The sequence below is a fragment of the Scomber scombrus genome, chromosome 4 (assembly GCF_963691925.1).
Source record: "Scomber scombrus chromosome 4, fScoSco1.1, whole genome shotgun sequence".
In the NCBI taxonomy this organism is placed as follows: domain Eukaryota; kingdom Metazoa; phylum Chordata; class Actinopteri; order Scombriformes; family Scombridae; genus Scomber; species Scomber scombrus.
In genome coordinates this window covers 11,703,989-11,726,211 of record NC_084973.1, presented here as the reverse complement: position 1 = coordinate 11,726,211, position 22,223 = coordinate 11,703,989, and the positions used below count along the sequence as shown (strand labels likewise).

The window sequence follows — 22,223 nt, the reverse complement described above, 5'->3', positions numbered from 1 at the left end:
TTCAGCGCTTTCCACAGATGTTCAGAGAGATTCAGATCAGGACTCACAGCAGTTTGTTCTTCTCATCTATTCTTGGGTCCTTCTTGATGTATGTTTGGGGTCATTATCCTGTTGGAAGACCCATGACCTGCCACAAAGACACAGCTTTCTGACACTAGGCTGTATGTTTCACTCCAAAATGCCTTGATAGTTGTCTGATTTCAATGTGCCCTGCACAGATTCAAGGCACCCAGTGCCTGAGGCAGCATAGCAACCCCAAAACATCACTGAACCTCCTCCATGTTTCACAGTAGGCATGGTGTTCTTTTCTTTGAAGGCTTCTGTAAATATAGGGTTGGTGTGATTTACCAAAAAACTCTAATTTTGTTTCATCTGTCCAAAGCACATTCTCCCAGAAGGATTGTAGCTTGTCAACATGCATTTTGGCAAAGTCCAGTTTGGCTTTTTTTGTCTCCCTCTTAGATGTGGGGTCTTGTACAATGGAGCCCATTTTCAATCAGACAGTGACAGATGGTGTGACTTAAAACTATTCTACCTTTTAACTTGAAGATCGGCTTGGACCTGTATTGAAGTTTTCCTTGGCTCTTTCTCGACCATTCAAGCAATCCTCCTGTTCAATCTCAGGCCAATTTTCCTCTTCTGACCAGGTCCACAGATGTGGGCTACAGTTCCATGGACCTTAAACATCTTAATAATACTGACAGCAGTGGTCACAGGAACATCGAGCTCTTTGGAGATGATCTTGTAACTTTTACGTTGACCATGCTTGGCTATTACCTTTTTTCTGTCTTCAGAGCACTCTCTAGTTTCCTGTCTCTTTCCTATGCACACAGTAGTAACTTTCTTCTCTTAAACTGGTTTCATGAATGATTATAAGATTGAAAACACCCATGATATTAATTTAATAGGATCAGTTTAGATCTAAAAAATAAAATAAAAAAAATATCTGGTTGTTCAAATTCACACTAAACGTCAAGATAAAAGATTTAAATCTAGACATCTTGGATACCAAGGACAAGCAATGAAGTCACGATGGAATTGAGCCATCCTATTAAAGAATAAATCTGTTTAAAAGAGTCTTATATATGTAGCCATCAACTGCATATTTGATATGATAAAAGACTGACTGATTGACTGGCTGGGGACTCACATTTCATAGGTCTATAAGATTCCTCTTACCAAATGTTTGTCTACCTGGTTAGTTAGTCTAAAAGAGAGACCCTCCTTGTTACAATTCCCTGTAGAGAGAGCCACACCCTGGCTGTTCGTAGTGTGATTGCCTTCCATTCTGTGACCATCAGCTTTCTCCACAACATAAGGGATATCTGGACCAAATCTGCCTGCGCTGTAGTGGGGGCTTTTAGGGGGAGAGGATCGCCCAGAACAAACAGGCTTGGGCAGAATGGGATGTCTAATTTAAGGATTGGTTTGATACTGTCATGTATGGCTAACCAGAATGTTTGTACAACTGGGCAGGACCACAACAGGAGCCAGAGTGTACCAATACTCCCCACACACCTCCAGCAATTCATGCTGTGCCTTAATCTCACCCTGTGTAACCATGAGGGAGACCAGTATACCCTGTTCATTAATTAAATTGCACTAATCTTCACATACATGAATTTCTACACAAAATGCTGCTAAATTTCAACTTAAAGTATTTAGTCTTGATGCAATTTCACAATCAGGTATTTAGTTTCACAGAGTTTGTGAGTGTGGAAGTCATATAAATTGCAGTAAGCTCTTTCCACATTTCAATAGACTGTTATGGCTGCGCAAGCCCAACATTGGGGCAATGGAGCAGGGAGCAGCAGCTGTTCCACCAGGCCACTCTATTAGCACCTTTTTGAAAGAGACTCCAGGGCTCACCTGGCACTCATCCAGAATGACTCTCTCACTGTCAGTGCTGACAGAGTGAAGAGTAGTGAAGATGCAACAGCATTGTGCAACACATTTTAAAGTAGGAGGTACTCACTGGAACAAGAGTTTCACATGCACAAACAGGCAGTGCCAGAACACATCTTGAGGTACGCTTTGGTCTTAGAGCATGCAAGTTTGTTTACATAGTGAGATGCTCTCACCCACCATCATGCAAGCCAATCTCCTTGAAGGATAGGATTTTGCTGTTACACTATTATTTTCCCTTCCATTACTCTATACTGTAATAATGTAAAAGCCTCATCACATCAGAATCACATTCACTTATGGAGTACCTTTTTTCACAAATGCAGTTTCGAAGCTGCAGGTATGACTGACAATAGAATTGGTACATGATGGCTGCATGTAATATATTATCTAGAATATTATGTAGAATATTTTGTCAGATTCAAAATGTTACATGTTCTCAACAAAACAGGATAACTGTGCTTTTTGTCTGATGAGACAGTAGACTGAATATCTATTTGTCACAGACAAACCTCACAGCACATAAATACGATCTCTGTAAGTAGCATTTACTGCAACTAGGAAAGCCCATTTCTAAATATCTGAAACATAGATTTTGGTTACTTTAGAGGAAGGCTTACAGGGCTTATGAGACCCAGTTCCATCTAATTGGTGAGAGCGATAAAAAAGTTACTGTGGAGATTGTTTTGACAGAATATTTCTTTCCTGTGGAGTGAACAACAAAGGACAGAGTTACATCATTTACTCCAAATGACATTTTTGGAACAACCTCCATCTGGTCGGTGGCGATTCTGTGTAAAATCCTAAAAGATGTCAAGATGAACAAAAGCATGTAGAAGACAAGCGATGATGGGAAATAATTAATAATTTTCAACTTCTTTTAGACCCTGCATCCCTTAAGTTCAATCATACATCCTTGCTAAGATCATGCAAGTGCAATCTGACCTGGGTTAGTAAGTTGTTGTGCTCTTTGCCCATGACCCCATATTACTGTTTCAATGTAAGTGTACATTTGTAACCAAGTGTATGAAATGGCTGGATTGTATTGTGTGGGTAGTATTTAAATCAGATGTTATTGGGCTTCAAAACTCTTGAAGATGATGGTGCTGCACAAGCTGTTTGGAGTGATTGTATGATAACACAATATGATTTCCTTTCTGGAGCTCAACATCTTCTTTACTGTCCTTTTACTGGTCTTTTGATGTCAAGCTAACCCAATGTGTGTGCCAAATGTAAATTAAAATTATAGCAATTACAACTTTAGGTGCATTATTCCCTGTCGCCCTACACCTGAAGTTTAGTACTTTGAGGATTGCAATGATTAGTCATTTAATCGTCAGAAAATTAATTAAAATCTACTTTAATTATCAAGTGATTGTTTTGAGTAATTTAAAATAAAATAATCTCTAATTATCTGGTTCCAGCTGCTCAAACACGAGTATTTTCTTTTTATTTAGTCCTCTATGATAGTAATCTTAATATTTAAGACAGTGAAGAGTGTTCATCGCTTTCAGACCAAACAACTAATCAGTTTATTGAGAAAATAATCAAAAGATTTATCAATACTGAAAATAATTGATAGTTGCAACCCTCGTCCTGAGTGTTAACAGATGGCATTGGGGAAGCAGAAAACCAGGGACATGCTTGTTTGGTTCTTTGTGTATTCCAGTAAAACCTATGCTGTGCCACCTATGCCTGGCTGCTAAATAATAATAATAATTATACTAAAAAAACAACTGTCAAAACCCAATATTTGATGTTTGGCTGCACCTGAATTCCATTTTTGGTTTGCAGTTTTCATTTGCTCATGTTTTTACATGTTGTGTCCAGCGCCCATGGTGCTCCCACAGAAATTATATCTTTCTAGATAATATAATCTCTCAAAGCAAAGATGGAAATGAAACCCCACTACATTCCCTTTTTCATCAAACCAGGAGAAGTGATATGACAGCGGTCTCAGGGGAGATTCTAAACCCCTCGTTTGCCTTAATTGATATAATGAATGGCATGTGTTTTCAGCCTCCGTAGTCTGGTAATTGCCATTTTTAACACCCATCAATGGAATATGTGCAGTGGAATGATTGAAGACATTAATGCTTTTGAGCGCAAATGTAGTTGACAGCAAAAGAAGGATTTCGTGTATTGTTAATTAGCTAACGGATGTTATAATAACATTTTATGTGGAATCAATGAAATGTGTAATTCCCTCTTGAACCGTGTTTTCTTATATGTTAATTTCTTTTTCCAGGTTTTTTATTTAGGTGTTTTCTTTGTTTATGTCAGCACATCTTTAGTGAATGTAATATATCATTAATTATATATAGGTAATTATTACACTCAGTGGCCACTTTATTAGGTACACCTGTTTGACTGCTTTTTTTTTTTTTGATCAAGGTATTTTTATTTAGTTTTACAAGTTATAGTGTACAATTTAACATAAGTACAACAGAACACACAGGGAGAGAAAACAAACAAACCGTAAATCCCATCCACCCCCCACAAATACCAGACATACAGAGTTCACATTATGAGATACACAGTTCAATGTTTGACTGCTTTTTTAACGAAAATATTTAATCAGCCAATCATGTAGCAGCAACTTGGCATGTAAACATGGTCAAGACGATCTGTTGAAGTTCAACCGAGCATCAAAATGGGGAAGAAAGGTTTGAATATTTCACAAACTGCTCATCTACTGGGATTTTCTATGAGAATGGTCTGGAAAAGAGAAAATTGTGGGGGATTTTTTTCTTGGTACACTTTGGGCCCCTTAGTACCAATTAAGCATTGTTTAAAGGCCACAGCCTACCTGACTTTCGCTGCTGACAATGTCCAGTCTTGTCACAAACTAAGGAATCTGACAAAGAGGGAGTCCACACAAGAGTATACTTAAAACAAATATAGTATTAAAACTAAAGCTAACAAAAAACTGGTGTTAAGAACAAAGTGCTAATCCAAGAAATGCAGACGATGCAGGGTGGCAGCAGGAGGAAGGGAGAGAAAAAGTTTGGAAGGCAAAAGTGGGTCCAACCCAGCACTATCAAGATGCACCTAATAAAGTGGCTGGTGAATGTAGTTGTGATATGGGTGTGGACGGCCTCCTTATACCACATTTTCCCCATTTCTTTCATTTTGTTATACATGTTCATCCCGTATTACCCCCTGTTGTCAGTTTTACTGATGCGTTACTGTATTACCTGAGGAGAAGGTGGCTGATAATCATTCTTCTTCTTGTCTTGCAGGCTGGAGGATCAGACAAAAAAGCTTCACAAGGACATGAAGAAAAGCACTGAGGCTGATTTAGGTGTGTTCTGACACTAACATGTGTGTTACCGCCTGGGGTGCTATTGATCTCCACTTGTTCACCAACATACTTGATGTTGCTCGGCAGGTTTTTCAGGGCCAGAAAGACGTTTGGTTGTCTTGGTTTGTTTGCTGGTGCGTCAGCTCTCTGAACCACTCAACAAATGAGACGAGAGAGCGCGGGCCTCCGCCTTAATCTTTTATAGGTTTTTTAGGCTATAATAGTGTGTGTGTGTTTTGGATTTATGAGCGTATTGTTTTCCACTGTATTCACTTAAGGCTCAATTTGTCTACCCTTGCTGCTTTCATTTATTCACATATTTGTCAGCCACAAAAAAAACATGTTTACTTTTTATTTGCTTATTTGTTGGTTTTGGAGTTATGTATTTGGGAAGTAGCAGCAGACATGGCCTGTGGTAAGCAGTCAGTTGTGGGGGTGGAGGCGTAGGGACGGATGGAGGAGTGAGAGGCTTCTTCATTTCCTCTCCTTTGTGCTCTGGAATATGGAAGTCTGCATCATCAAAGTGTCATAGCTGTCAGGGCCTCATTATCGTTAATGGATTCCATCTGTTGCACAGGTCCCGTTTCCACCAAGTGCTACCAAACAAAGAGCTGGACTTAGTCCGCATGTCAGCACTGCATTAACTGCACTGCTTTCTATAACAACCATTGGCCATCATTTATCAAGTCAAGGGTTGTGATATGCAGAGCTCTATTTGAACTCCCTGACAATTAGCTGGTGAGGGACGATAATATTCTCCAGTTCACAATTTCAATTAGGGTAAGTGAGGAGGAGAAGAAATCGGCAGGGATAAATGTGCTATCACGCTGAGAAATTGTTTGTGCCGTTTCAACTCCAGGTGATTACAAGGGGCATGAGCATCAGTGAGCAGACTAATAAATCACTACCCATGGATCACCTCTTGATTTCCGTGATCCCAGTAATAAACTTTCTCTCTGTCATCTCAGTTAAGGTCAAATCTCGCAATTTGTTACTTGTCAAAGGGAGAGAAATGCAGAAACGCTACACCTGTGTAATTGATTGCTCGAAAATTGGTCGAGAGAATCCTAAGGGAGTGTGAAAATAGACCAATGACTGTTCCAAATCGCGGTGAAGCCCATTTTCACCATAGCCTCTCCTGTCAGCTTGTGTCTCCTCAGCGCAGCTCATTTATTTTGACAGTGAAGCCATAATCTGATGTGTGCTCTGTGTCTAAACAAAATGGCACGACTGCAGATTAACAGTAATTTGTGCTGTCAGTGTAGAAACATTGCAAAGATTCTTGGTGCTCTGGTGAATATTCAACACGGCAGCCAGCCCCACCACCCCCTCAGATTTTTACAATGGGGGCAATGCTGTGCCATTCTACTTTTATTCTTTTAGTTCTTTACCAAAATCTCACTTTTGGAGACACACACACACACACACACACACACACACACACACACACACACACACACACACACACACACACACACACACACACACACACACACACACACACACACACACAATCACTCTGGATTAAATGCTGAGAACCTTAGTATAATCCTGTTCCCGTGTTTTAAGAAAAATGAAATAAATCTGGTGTTGAATTGCATTAGAATGTGTTCATTTAGAAGTGTAGGTGAAGACCTTAATTTCTGTGGGCTGTAATATACACAATTGTTGTTATACATAGTTAAACAAATTTCAACAATATTCTCTGCTTTTGTGTGTTTCTCAGCAATGTCCAAAGCAGCAGTGAAGATCTCTGCAGACCTGCTGAGCAACCCGCTGTGTGAGCAGGACCAGGCGTTCCTTGAGTCCATGACTGCTTTAGATACGTCCATGAAAAGGATGGATTCCTTCAACCAGGAGAAGGTCAGACTCCTTCCCGCAGTCTTTCACACTTTACATTTTTAGTGTGCCATTTCACTCGTCTTCTGTCTCATCTACTTTGCATTCTTGGCTCTTGCCATTGGTATTAGATTGGTATCTGGGGAAATGTCTTTCTTAAGACAAAGTGAGTTTTTGTAGGAAATGCGTGTTTTCATATTTGTCAATATTGTGCAGCTTGTAGACTAAAATCTATCCGTATGTCTTTCCTTCTGCTGTTTTTGAAAAGCATCTGTGGCATCATCCTCTATAAGCTCAAGCTACTGGTTATCAGCTGTGAAAATTGATGCATTTGTGACTCACTGGTGTCTAAAATAACTCATACAATGGAAAAGCCTTTTTCTCAACAGGAAAATATGCCCTACCAAAAAATTCATAGAAGTAACTCTGTTCACAGCTTGAGTAGTGAACAAGTCCGTTGTATCGCTTGTATACTACGCATTTTACATCAGCAGTTCACTCTGTGTAGTCTTGAAAAGCTGTTTCTTTCCTCATGAATTACAGCAACTGTGATCAGCTGGAATTTGTAACCAAAGTCTTACATTAACTTCTCAAATCCTTTCTGTTACATTTCTATTGGTAACACAACATAAAAGATCATGGAGGTAATGACCAAAGTTTCAGACAGTACCAACAGCATTGACTTTTCCATCAATAGAGCCACACCACTAGTGTGGCCAAATCTCATCTTTCTCCTGTGTCTCCTCTCTTGATGCACATTTTTGTTGTTTGTGTTTTATTTTTTTTAGAGTATTTGTTGATTTGAAGCGCATTTTTTTCTTCTCACCGCTGTAAATGTTTTGTCCAAAGGGGAAACAGCAGCAGATACTCAGACATTTCTCTTCAGAACTGTAAGCAATACAGAGTAATCGTCCCCGTTGTTCCACAGCTGTATTCTGTGAAGATCTCTTCTTTGGCTGTCAGGCCTCTTCAGATTATTTTTCCGGGTTGCATTTCAGCTTTTGATTAGAATCATTGCCACAGGTAGCTATAATGTGAATCATAGTGGCACCACATGTGTGCATCCTCAAGGCACTACACTGTGAAGGGTAGACTTTTAAAGAGGAAAAAATACAGGAGAACACAGGAGATCACAGTAAGGCATATACTGATTGACTTTTTTCCATCTGTGTTTTCTTGACTCATTGCCCTGCTGTTATGTGTTCTGGGCTGTTCACAGTTGTTGCCTTGAAATATTCCCCTTTCTTTTCACATTTTATTGTGAACGAGAATGATTTCATAACCTTTTCCACAACAACGATCCAACAAGGTGGAGAAAATGAATACCGCTCTGAAAAGTGGATGATTTATTTTTCATGGTAAAATTGTACTGTAGCAGACCTCAGGAACAACAAATCATCTGGATTTATCAGTTTGGAGTTGAGAGCATGTGATATCTGTTTTCTGTGAAACGTCAGGATCATTACTCAACCTCCATCAAACCCTGTCGTGAGCACTCTGAAGCAGCAGTGTCAGCCTAGTGAAAGGTTGTTAAGTCCTCTATCATTAAACCTCATTTTGAAATAAAGATAACTGTCAATCTAACAAGCATTAGTTGTTTGGCAGATTCCACCCCAAAGTTAAATACTAGACATGTATTTTAGGCGTGATGTCATGTTGAGGATTTTCTTTCAGCTTTGATGCGACAGCTACTTAAATGTCACACAAGATAAGTTACATTATTGCATTAATATAAATATGCTAAATGTCTCCAGGGTGGAGTTTAAACTAGACAATTTTACTGTAACTATGCAGTCACTTTTGTTTCTTTGCTTTCTTATTCAGCTTCAACATACCAGTCTTTCAGACTGGCTTTGCTCACAGCTCATCAAATTTTACAGGAGCCGTTTTGAGTGACTAGACAAAGTAGAATGTGGGTTGGATTGAGCGTGTGGGTTTGTGACCTGGGATGCGTATGTTCCAGGACTTGGCTTGGTCGAGTGCCCAGGAGAGCACTCCTGCCAGTTTGACTGTTTTCAGGGGTAGAGTAACTTTTACATTCTTCAGATTTCATAGGATATCTTTTTTTTTCTCCACTGTATTTCAAAATCGGAACTGAAGGAATTTTGTCACCACATAAATGATGGTGCAATGGGTCCATTCAATCCACCTCTTTTCTACGGCATTTGAAGACCATATTTTGAAGGTAGACTCCTTCAGCATCAAAGTCTATCTACTTACCTTCGTCCCTGTTTTCCTCGTAGCTCTTTCACTGGATCCCGCTTGACCTTGCACAGCATTTCTGAGTAGTCCCATCATCCCAGTCATCTCTCATTTGAATGCAATGTTGTATTTTCACATGTCTCCAGTAGCAGAAGGGAAATCTGGTCTTCATAGTCAAAAGTCCTGGACTCATTTCCTGGCTCTGAAGAGTGCAGCTTGCCTGTTGAGCACTGACCAGGATGTGTTTGACAGTGATTCAGCCAGGCACTTTGATCCCAGTACAGTTTCTAACTTGTGGAGGACAACAGTCACCAACTGTATTGACGTGGTTGTATTTTTTTAACACACTTTCATCCAGAGTGGATTTTGACAGCTAGGTCACACCTGATTTTCTCTGCACTTCTTTCAGTCTGACTAAATAAAAATCCGAACAACGTTCAGTTCCAGGTCTCGGGCTGGGCTGTGTTTCCTTTTGTAAAGTGGCTAAAAGTGAGCTAAAGGCAAAATAGTGATTGTGAGCACTTTTTGGTCAGTCTGCTGTGTGAAATATCACCTCAGGTTTGCTAGGTGTTTTAAAATCCAGCACAGCTCACTGCAACACTGCTCCAGCTTCTCCCTTCAAGCTGACTGTTGATTCTGACGGCACCAACAGCAAACCCTATTGCTCCAGCAAAACAGACACAAAAGCATCCACCCTTTGCTCTTCTCTGGGTTGAGACGAGATGTTCCGCCGCAGGGCCCGCAAGTGAGAGAGCCAGCAGATAAAACGTGCAGCGATAATGAAGGCAGCAGTGGCCCAGGTCTGTGTGTTTATTTCTGGGGCTGAGGAGGGCGCACAGCCCCGCCGGCACACTGCTGCCGAAGCTGAGCCCCAGTGTAGATGGCGGCAGCGCAGTAGAGGATGCTCCGTTTGGAGGGATATTGATTTCCTCTGCGATCTGTGTGTATTTTTGGGAGGCCTGTGTGCCGGGATGGCCTCTGCCCCGTGACTCACTGATGGAGACTGCTGCTTTAGCGCCGGCCTCAGGCTCTGCTGGGCCTCCAAGGAATAGCTCTGCCCCCCCCTCTCTGTGGGAAGGGGCAGAGGGTAGAGGGCACCAGCATGCTTAAGCAAATCTGCCGCTGTTGTTCTCCTTCCTCGCTGCATGCTCTCACCTTAGAAGCAGCGGCGCAGCTGAAGTCGGGGGGGGGAGGGGGAAATGTTGTGAATATGTAAAACAAAGAAAATGTGAATTCCCATGTACTTATTTGTTATTGGTTCTCTGTTTTCCCTCAAACCACAATCAACATTTTGTACTTGGAAATCTGCCTGTGTGAAGCAGTGAGCGTTGCTGGATGTTGTCATAGATGGTCAGGGGCATTTTTTACAAAGCACAGCTGCGATCTCGCTTCCTTGTTGTCAGATTGTGTGATTGACTGTCCTTCCAATAGCAAGTGAACATATGATTAGCGGAGTTGCTGGCTGTTTTCATGCAGCTGTCACTTCACATCTCGCCGCTTTAAATTCTCTTTCGCTGTTCTTTGCGTTGTGCTCGTCGCTCTGCTCGTTCGCCTAGTTGACTTAGCGCTCTGTCATGCTTGGAGATCTAGCAGCACCAGTCATTTTGAATCTGCAATGTAAATGACGCTGGAAACTTTATTAATTGTTTGCCAACTTCTGTCGATGAGACTTAGTGCCGGGGCTGGAGGCCTTGAGATGAGATGTTCGTTTACTTCCATTTAACACCCCCCTTCCCCTCCTTATCCCTCCCCTGTCAGTTCTGGCAACCAGAAGGAGAATGCAGGAAAATATAAACTGTTATTGTTAAAATGTTTGTTTGCAAAGAACTTTCATCTTGTAAGGCAGCCCACCCTCCACAGGATTTGAAATCAGTTGGGCTTTGCTTTCATGTCCGTCCCCTGACAGTTCCATCCTTTTGTATCACAAGCTCAATGAATATTCAGGGGTTTCTCCTCGGGGCTTGTGTACAATAAAAGAGTCAACGTCACGAAAGTTTCTTTGCAAGCCCCCTCCCCACTCTCGCTCTCTCTCCCCTCCTCACCCCCCCCTTTTTTTTCTTGAGTGCTCTGTTTGAAATACACACAATTATTGATGTTTGTGCAGCGACATTACTTTGCTGCTAATGAGCGAGAGATGTAGAAGCTATTTAGTCTTGATGTAACTCAATTTTACAATGAATAACCATTTGTAATGCCACTTCCCTTGATATAGACATGTTTTTCTTCTTCTTTATTTTAACTGTTTTTCATTTTTCTTACAGGTCAACCAGATCCAGAAGACCGTTATTGACCCTCTGAAAAAGTAAGTGCCCATCTTACTTTTTTTTTTCACACTATATTGTAAGAGTTGCTTGTCTTTCAATCTATGCCAGACCAGGGTCAAATTGTTGTTGCTGATAAGTTTGAATTCGTGTTGATTAGTTGTGAGCCAGAGTTTGAATTTAGATGCATTATAAAATTACAGTAAAGGCCATTTAGTTAAGTTTTTGTGGCTTAATTTTCCCAATGTGATAAATCCATATGACACTCCAGGCAGATTAAGTTCAGTGCCCCATAACATTTTTAGTATTTGACCTAGCTTTGCTCTTCATACTGGTGGGGTGGAAAGTACAGCTGTAGTGTAGGACCACAGGAAGGCCTGCAGTGTAGTAATACAGATTGTAAAAATGAACAAAGGAGTGAGCAGTGCTGCTGTGGTGGAAGTGTGTCTGGAAGAAAGTTTATTTGCTTCTCATTCCTAATACTCGCCCCCATTTGAGCAGGCAGTGAGTGCTATTCCATTCCTTCATCCTCGTTTTTTCAAATACATACACATACACACACACACACACACACAGACACACACACACACACTACACACGCACATGCAAAGCAGAGGTACTAAAGGGAGTGGTTGGACGATCCCACCCGTCTTCCGGAGCGCTTGTTAAGGCTTTGCTTCCTGCTCCTGGCTCCTCCCAGGAGATTAAACATATGCTGTGTAAGAGAGCATGTGCATATGATTCTATTGCAAGTTTGTATTGAACTTTCTCCTCCATAAGCCTGTTAGTTCATTTTTTAAAATAACCAATGTGAAGAGATTCCTCCGTGAGACATGAATAGGTTGGGTCTGTGTGTGTGTGTGTGTGTGTGTATGTGTTTGTGTGTTAAGCCATTTCTTTCTCATGTGCTCTGGTGGCAGAGCAATGACAGGATGGAATGGTTCTAATTTCCTCTTCCTGGTGGGCGGCAGGCGGACGTGTGGGCAGGCTCAGAATATGGCAAAGGGCCCAGCTTCCTGGGCCCAGAGCCGTGGATTGGTTGTGGAGGAGAACTGTCTCAGGACAGTGCACACTTTCACACAAACATACCATAAAGGCCATAAAGTTAGGCATTTACATGATGTTCTTAAATGACTTTTGAAGCCACGCTAAACTGACCTCTTCATTAAATTTTTCCCTCCATAAAAACACAGCACTATTAGTTATTAGTTTATCAAAGTGGCTTCTATAGAAAAGTGAGACACAAAAGCTACAATACTTTAAAGCTTCCATTAAGATTCCATTAGTCCTTCGCTAATGAATATTTTTCATTGTTTACTTGGTCTCTAAATACTCTATTGGTGATTTTGTGTCATCATAAAGAGAATTAGAGAAGAGTTGAAAAGGAGAACGTTAATGTTAATGGAAGACCTTGAATGGGCTGTGAGTGTATGTACAAGTATGTATGTGTGTTCGGTACGTGTTTGTGTCCATGTGTGATCGCCATTTAAATTTTTGGCATGCAGCCTTAATACTTAGTGTGGTAAAATGTAGAGTTAACAAATGAAAAAGAAGCAGCCCCCCCCCCCCCCCCCCCCTCCGCTCCCCCTGTCACTGTCTTTTCTCTCTCATGCTCAGACGTGAATTTCATCCACTCAGCAGGGTCACTGAATGACATCACAGTGTTTATGTGAGGGGAGGGGAGTGCGTGGGCATTGAGGCATTTGTGTTATCTAGGCTTCCTAACCTAGCCCTTTTCTGCTCCGTTGCTCTTTTGGGTGAGACAGAAGTCAAGCCTGTTTTGAGACCTCTGCCCCGGGTTCAGCTATGACTGGACAAGCCACCTCCACCAGTCTCAATCAGAGGAAGACTCCACTCCTGGAGCTTGCTGTGAGGCCTCAGGCCAATAGAACTATTTGGACTTAACTGTGGGGCCAATGTAGTTTTCTAGAGGGATGCAGGGATTTGAATGCGTTTTGTTTTTGGATTCAGTCTTGTGTATTCAGCATGCTCGTTATGAAGTCATCTTGTTTTTTTTTAATCTTACCTGGTGTGTCATGGATCCAGACTATGTGTGATGTTGGCTGAGTTTTTCAACAACAAGGCAAGTTCCAGCAGATCAAACCCCCCCAACCCCTCTCACCACCTGCGTTCGTACAGTAGTTTTTGTATTTATATGAACACACAGCCCACAGCCTCGGGTCTTACCTAACAATGAAGCAATCCTGTCCAACTGGAGAGCTGTTAGCCCAGCTAGCTTGACAGCAGTTTGGGATACTGTGTAGATGTTGGCACAGCACTTTGTCATTTCTCTCCAGGAGGTCTGAAGCAATCTTGGTTAGTATAGTTTGTCAATGGAGCGGACGTTGCCGAGGAAGATTGATGAGAGAGCTGGTCGAATGGGGTTTAACCTTAAGCCTAGCTTGGATGCCGGCTTGCTTGCTAGCTTATTTGCACGCAGTGAACAATATACTGTGACATCGAAATTGTAAAAAAAAAATTTTAATCTAAAATATTCGTCACATCCTACTACATGAACGATCCTGCCTGCGCCTTTCCTTGCAGGTGGTTAGTCTTGACATTCCGACCCCTGCCTTAGGTAAGCTAACAATGGATAAATAAAACAAACAAAATAAAAGTCTCCGGAGATTTTAAGGCGTGGAAAGCCGTTCACGGACTGAGAATATGAAACAATCGTACTCTCGGACTTCAAGGACAAATGTGAAATTGTTCAGAAAATTAGAGATATGCCGTTTTCTGCAAAGACCATTAAAGGCTAAACATGGGGGGAGGACATTTGTGAGGTTGTTGTGAATTGTTTAAAAGCCAAAGAAATAAACACCAGCCACATGGTGTCAGTGGCTACAGAAGGGGCACCTAGTATGAGAGGAGCACAGAAGGGCTTTGTGACTTAACTTCAGAAGTCGCTGGATCGAAAGCTGCTAACGTTTCGCTGCATCTTTCACCATGAAGCACTGTGAGCTCAAACATTTTCCTGAATGGAGCTGATGAACCTTGTTATTCAGATTGTGATCGAAATAATGGCAAAAGGGTTAAACCACCAACAGTTCTGTTCATTGTTAGATGTAGTCGACAGATCTCCTGCTGCATAACAAAGTCCTGTTGGCGGTCCAGGGGAGAGGTGTTAAAACGGTTTGCTGCTTGTCTGGAAAATGTGTAAACCCTCCTAGAAAGCAAAGGCCTCACCTATCCCGAACTGGAAGATCCCAATTGGCCAGAAAAGTTGCACTTCATGGTGGATATGACAAGTCACCTAAACACGCTGAACAAAAGTCTCCAGAGAAAGGGAAGCGCAGCCCTGCAGATGCTGCAAGATTTTTTGGCGTTTGAGTGCAAGATGACAGCATTCGCCAGAGATGTTCAGAGAGGCAAGCTCTCTCACTTCCCCTCCCTGAGAGAGTTCAAAGTAGAACATAATCACATAAATTGTATTTACAGTGTGCGGTCATCGTAAGGCAAACTGCATTTGGGGAAAGATTCAGCAAGTTCAGAAAGGAAAAAAAACACATTATCCTTCCCTGTCACACCCCTGGACATCGACTCATCCCTGCTGAACATGTCCACATTCACAGGGGTAAGTCAACCCGATCTTGAAATTGAACTGGCCGATGTAAATGATAAAGACGTATGGGTGTCCAAGTTCAAACACTTCACAGCTGATCTCAAAGATGTCAAAATCTCAGGAGCACAAATGGCCGACGTAAATGATAAAGATGTATGGGTGTCCAAATTAAAACACTTCACAGCTGATCTCGAAGATGTCAAAATCTCAGGAGCACAAATGGAGCGATATTGAAAACCTCCCCAGACCTGACAAACTTGTTTGAAACATGGAATGCCATTCCCGACACTTACATGAACATGAAGAAGTATGCATTTGGAGTCCTGTCCATCTTTGGATCAACATACTTATAAGAGCAGGTTTTCTCAAGCATGAATTTCATAAAATCCAAATATCGCTCCCGCCTCGCAGAAGACAGCCTGCATCCTGTGTGAAGATCAAAGTCACATCTTACAGCCCTGATATAGAGAAAATCTGCAGTGATGTTCAGAAACAGAAATCACATTAAACAGCTGAGAACGCTATCCTTTAATAAGCTATTATTTTGCAAAAAATATTTATTTTAGACCCTGAGCTGATGTAATTATGTTTTATGCTCAAGCACGATGGTTAATTGCTATACCTGGTTGATGGAAAAAACAGAAGAGGATGACAACATACTGAAATGGACTTGAGTCATAACTAATGACAAACTAGCCCATTGTTTATGTTTATGCTATTAGGCTGCAATTATATATATTTTTTATTTATTTCAAAGTGGGCTACTTTTTATTTTATTCATTTTTCACAAATATGGGAAGGACTCAAATAGGCCTGCATATAGTTCTGTTTAGTTTATTACAAAGTAGGTCTTCACATGACTGGATTTGTTTTCTGCTCTTCATAAGAGTTTAGTGTTTTCCTTTGTAATAACAAAACAACAAAACAGTTCTATAATTTCAAAAATGCAATATAAACTATAGTTTTTGTACAACTATATATAAATGTTTATAGGCTGTGTAATCTCTATTTTAAGGGTTGAATATGTTTTGTGGCTCCAGACAAATTTTATTTGGTGGGAGTGGTCAAAAATTTCGTTTTTTTTATAGTCAAGGTTGCAGACCCCTGAGCTAGGTGGTTGTTCTTGAGGAGTGATGACGAGATCCTTGCAGTGTGGTGCCTAGAGCAAGAAGAGGCAAAGCAGATTCTTCAGTGTATCACGTAGCTGCCTAGGTCCCCACTGTTTTACCATATATCACATAGTATATGCACAAGCACATTAGACTACCGTACGAGACAGCTCTGGTTCAACCTTAAACCCCGCAGCAGGCATCACATAACTGAGGTATTGTGCTAACGCGGTTATCGGCATCCTAGCAGCCCTAACGTCACACACGAGTTCCCATAGCCCACTACTCTTAAACCATTTATCCAGCAGGTGGTATTTATTTCACATTGAACAAAAACTGCCACGTGATATAACCTTGTCTGACACTCTAAAGTCTTCATCTCAGAATGTGACGCATTGGAGGTGGTAATTTGCACACAAACAAGTCCCTTTCGCATATTTTTTGTGGTTCACTGTGTCTTTTTTGCAGTAGTGAGTTATGTGATGGTGATAGTCAAGAGCCAGCCTTCTAGACTGAGGGTGTCTGGACCATACTCGGGCTTGGCTGACGGGTCAGACTGGCCTGTCTGTGGATTGGCAGCTGCTCATAAACATACTCTCTGGGCCAGATGCTATTTCCATCCAGTCAGTTCACCACACCCTGACCTGTCACATGGACAGTGGTGTGCCCTTGGCCCCCGTGCAGCCCTCAGCCAGCGTAAGGCCTCATCCAGACAGGACTGACCACAAATGCAGACCTAGCCGGCTGACCGGTAGTTCTCCAGCCAAGGCCCGGACATCGAGGGAAATGTCCAGTTGTCAACAGTTGTTGAGCAAATTATCATTGCAAGGCATCCATAGTCACCTTCAACCAGAGCTACTGCTTCACATTGTCATGTGGAAGCCTTTGACACAGCTGAGTCACTGTAACTTCTGGACACAGAGAGCCCTGATCTAAACAATGAGACATCAGCATCCAGCATGGAAAAGACAGGAATGGGTTAACAAGCAATTGGCTTTCTGTCTAGCACTTCCTCTTCCCTCAACGCCAGGAGAGCAGTGGCCCTGAAGTCTCTCAGTGTGCTGAAGCATACTAGTTGCTGGCAGCGTTGTCCCACTTAAGAGCGCAAACAGCAGGCCATCACAGTGTGTCATGAGGAAATTGCGCCGTGCTGTCAGGTTATGTGTGCCCATGAGAATGCAATCAGCCTTTGTGTCGTTTGAAAGCTGGTTTGCTGCTGCGTTGTCATCAGCCAATAGGATCATGCTGGAGAGCAGTCATGCCTAGAGGGCAGTTACATAATCACTTGGCGCTTCAAGTATGTGTACACTGGAGCAGATAGTAGACTTGAGGATCGGCATCCACCCCTGCCATAAACTGGGCCAAAGTGGTATTTTATAAATAGCGGTAGAGCGTGGGCCGTGGGGCTGGGCTGAGCTGAGCCCCGTGATGTCACTCAAACACTACAAGACCACTCCTTGCTTCCTGTCGGAAACAATCCCTGCTTGTCTGAGTCTCAGTTCGTGTCACTTACTTCTCCCCCCTCCTGCCCTCTGTGAAGGTACACAGGCAGAGATGTTGGTAATCTAGGATTTCACAATCAATCCACAGGTTCTTGGTGGTTCCCTCATATGCCTGACAGAGCAGGGCAAGGGTTGGCATGAAGTGGAACGTAAATCATGAAGCCCACACATTCTGTGGCTAATAACACTATGGGCAGAGGCACACATAATAACCTATTGTAGTAGTGTGCCTACACAATTGATGAAATGCTTTAAATGAGTCATTCAAAAAAGCTATATCTCACTCTTCATTACGATGGTTTTTATTACTGACTCACTTGTAGCAGACACCTGTGCGAATAATTTTGTGGCCTGTTTTGATATTAGAAAGACCAAAGTGTTGTTTTTTAATGGCCCTCTGGCTTAGTTTGCTTTGCTATGAATTTGTTGATGACTGCTGGGATTTCAATAACTCATACTGATGCTGCCCTCTTTCTTTTCCTTCATACTCACACACATTATTAGTAGTATATGCTTTCCCTTTTAAAATAACAGAAAATAAACCTACCTCAGTTTAAAGAAATACTGTTTAGCCTTACAGCATACTGAGTATTAAATACATTAGGAGTCTAATCGTGTAGTTTAGATACTACGTATCATCCATGCGTGTTAAATTTTATTTTATAATTCATTAAATCTTCTCATAAGGTTGGATATTTACTGTATACAGTATTCCTGCTTCCCATTATAAGCAGCCACAAAACCAGTGCAACAAGTCCCAGGATGAAGCTCAGACTCCTGTTGCTAAGTTACAGATGAGTGTTTTCCTATTTTTAGTGCAGAAGACTAGGATTCTCGTTGCAAGAATATATTTTCATTTGGAATATGATAATTGTCACAAAATGAATTGTTTCATGCCATTTTGAACTATAGTAATTAGATAATAGATTAGAGGAAGCTTAATGCAGAGCTGTCCTCTGGGGTTTGAGAGTACCTCTACAATAAGATGTTGAGAAGAGGGGTTTTATTCATTCATAATGACTTTCATTAAGATGGGATGCAATACAGAATGTTTCTCTGCATATTTTATAGAGCTAGGCGAGCTGCTTAATAATTTCAGTAACTTAATTTTTTCCCCATTTGAATACTGTGGTGTGAATGTATGAGTATTGTTTTTGTTTGTCTGCATGCATGCTTTTATGTCTTATGTTCAGCGCTCTATTTAGTGTGTCAAAGGTGTCAACAAAGGTTGTCTTTGTGCTGCTTTGTTTTAGGTACAGTGGCGTCTTCCCCAGCCTCAACATGGCGGTGAAACGTCGGGAACAGGCGCTGCAGGACTACAAACGTTTGCAATCCAAAGTGGAGAAGTACGAAGAGAAAGAAAAGACCGGGCCCGTTATGGTCAAACTCCACCAGGTACTGCGAGTTTAAAGCATGTGTCGGTACACGTGTTGGTCCACACTATCTGCAGGGGAGCAGAGTTCACTTGCTCTTACATGTTGCACGTATTGTGATTAGAGCGCAATAAGTGGAAAAAGACACAAATGCTGACTGGATATGAACAAAAATAGTTGAGCACATGCATACTGTACATGTGCGCTCCTTCACCCACGCAAGCTACCAGGCTCTCAAGTAGTGCCTTTTCAAAAAGGCACTGCTGCACATCTACAGGCACGTAATTGAGAATTGTAGACACACACATAAACACTCACACACACACACACACACACACACACACACCGTGAGGCCACTACAGAAGTGCACACATTCACAGATAGCGCTGCAGTGTTGCCTATGCTATTGCCTCTAACACATCCTCACATGGCGAACCACCCACACACATTGAGAAAAGCACTGTCAGGGGAACAAAGCCTTGAAGAGGCCCCTACATCCCTGCCCTTTGCATCCCAGTGCACTTAAAGGAATGATCCTAACAAAACACTAGTATGCCATTTCAACCGTCATGTGTAAAGAAAACTGAGGTGACGAGACCGCTCCATAATGCAGCAGATAAACAATATGTTGTAGTTTCAATATAGCAACTCCCCCTTCCCCTTAATAAAAATTCTCACCCTCTCGCACATATTCATTGTGCATTCCATAACTCCATGCCTACAGTAGACTACCCACTAATACATTCACACACAGATCAGTGGTGCTGGAGTCCACTCACAGCCAAGTCTGCCCACATTACCCACTCCTCCTCACTGCGGTCGTGATTACAGCCTTTTTTTTTGTTGCACTGCTTCTCCGTGGGAATTAGGCAAATATCTTTCTGAACAAATAAGAAAAAGGACACTAATTATATCTGAAATTCTATATCACAAATTTCTCTTTTACCCTGTATTGGTTTTTGTAGAGGAATTAGAAATTGAAATGACATTGGTGAAATGAGGGGGGATGTCATGTAAAGTTGAGCTGATAGTGAACGCTAGTGACCTGTTCTTTTGTATTCTCTCTCTCTCTTCTCCACGCCCCCAGGCCAGAGAGGAGCTCAGGCCGGTCAGGGAGGACTTCGAGGCCAAGAACAAGCAGCTGCTGGACGAAATGCCCAAGTTCTACCACAGCCGCATCGACTACTTTCAGCCCAGCTTTGAGGCTCTCATTCGGGCGCAGGTCAGTGATTCCCCCTGGAGACGCACTGCACAATGAGACACTCACGCATGCATGCACAGCTCACACCCACCCCACAGTGTGCCGTTACGCCCTCTGAGCGCAAGTTAAACAGTGGATAAAGTGTCTGATGGAAGGGAGTGTATAATCCTGGCAGCCTGTCTCCCTCCACGCAGTCCTAATGTGATTAACCCCAAGTGACGGCCCACACTACTGTGTTTAGCCTAGGAAGGCCTCATCTGTCTGGCTCCACTGCAAGCTCTGCAAGTCATCCTCTAACCTGAAGCTTCTCTTAAAGCAGCTGGACGTCTTGAGTTAGCGTCGCCATGTCCCCCTCCCCCACTCCAGACCTGCCTGGCCATGTCATTTCCCCTTTGGGATAGTCCCTGGCACACTCCTAATGAGTAAATTAGATTATCCTAGATCTAATGACAATTATGGACTTCTATGATGTACTTTGAACTTGCAGTTAAATTAGTAAACAGTAGATTAAATATAGCCAACATTAAATGAGTGCTCAGTCCACAAATCAAAGCTTTTTAAAATGAAAGATCACATAAATCACATTTTTACCTTTTACCTGGCTTGATGTGGTTTAACAGTGCTTATTAGTCACATTTTGGGTTTCTTTTGTTTTTTTCAGTGTAGTTTACCTTTTATTCATGTATCTCACGCACATGAATGAGCTTGTACACATTTACACACAAACACAGCCACACGTGGGTGGCCAGTGGACCAGTGGACCTCATCCCCAGCCTCACTGCATATGCTTGGTTTTATCCTCCACTCCCTTCTCTCCAAGCCGCTGTTGCTGCTCAGCTCCCAGCGGCAGCAGGAGAGGCACAAAGGCTGCCTTTGTTGTGAGCCCGCAGCTTCACTACCACGAGTCCCGTCCAGCGACTGTCAGTGGGACACTCGGCCTGACCTGTCCACCTGTACAGATGTTGATGAATTGAGACATTGTGTTGATTTTTTTTATTTTTTTCTTCTGTTTTGCATTCACTGCTGTGTGTGTTCATTTAAAAAGCACTTAAGAGATTACTTTCTTTGTCCTTTTTTTCCTGTTGATTCACACAGTATTTAAAGACTTGCTGTGTAGGGCGCAACTTAAATTATTCATTATTTTGAGGTCAAATAAGTCAGTGTAAAAACACTGTATAAATATTAAGCAGCTGGGACTGTGGTGTGTCAAACTGCCCAGACAGAGGTCATGTAAAGTAAAGCTCTGGTTTACCCAATGGCTCCTTTTTGTGTAGTAGGTGGTCACAGTTGTGTTGTGGCTGCGTTTATCCCTCGTGGTGACTCGACTAATTGTAATAGTAGAGTATCATTGCTAGAGAGGGAACCCAGACACTGATCTGGTGTACATTATCATCACTGGTCATATGGACATTTCCGATGGCCCTTTCAACAAGCCACTTTTCGGAAGAAAAAAAATATCCGCTTTACCCCCACAAACAGCAGTAACCCAATACTTACTGCCCACTCATGTGGTTTAGGTGGCAGATATCGGTATAAACATACAAATGTCTTTCAGACTGAGCACTTTAAAAGGTTTGTTGTTTAGGTGGTTTAGAAAACTTGACTTTTTTTTCTTTTTGGCCGACAATGACACATTTAGATAATTTATTTCTATATAAAATGCACAAATCTTTATTTCCAATTTGATCTAGCTGATGCTGTCGTGACCTTTAGCCCATCAGCGAGTATTTCCTCCTCCAGTATCTCAGTTGGTCTTGCTGTTTCGGCCCACAGTAGGACACGTGCAAATGCAGATAAGCCAACGATGCCCCCTTAAGTGCATGGTATCGTATGCATGGCTGCATGAATAAATATTGAGAATGTGTGTGTGGGTTTCAAGGGGTTGTATTTCCCAGTACTTTCTTTCTCTGCCTACTCTTCTGGAGTCTTGTAATGTGATTAAAGTCTATTAATCATCAAAGCAAC

At 42.0% G+C, this 22,223-nt stretch overlaps 1 protein-coding gene across 1 annotated transcript in view; it reads left to right on the top strand.

The window, feature by feature from the left end:
- Positions 1 to 22,223, top strand: part of bin3 (bridging integrator 3) — a 35,440-nt gene that overhangs the window by 11,207 nt on the left and 2,010 nt on the right. Inside the window, exons 4-8 of the mRNA XM_062418344.1 lie at positions 5,148 to 5,209; positions 6,936 to 7,072; positions 11,512 to 11,552; positions 18,938 to 19,079; positions 20,145 to 20,279. Coding sequence (XP_062274328.1) covers positions 5,148 to 5,209; positions 6,936 to 7,072; positions 11,512 to 11,552; positions 18,938 to 19,079; positions 20,145 to 20,279 — 517 coding nt within the window. The remainder of the gene's footprint in view (positions 1 to 5,147; positions 5,210 to 6,935; positions 7,073 to 11,511; positions 11,553 to 18,937; positions 19,080 to 20,144; positions 20,280 to 22,223) is intronic.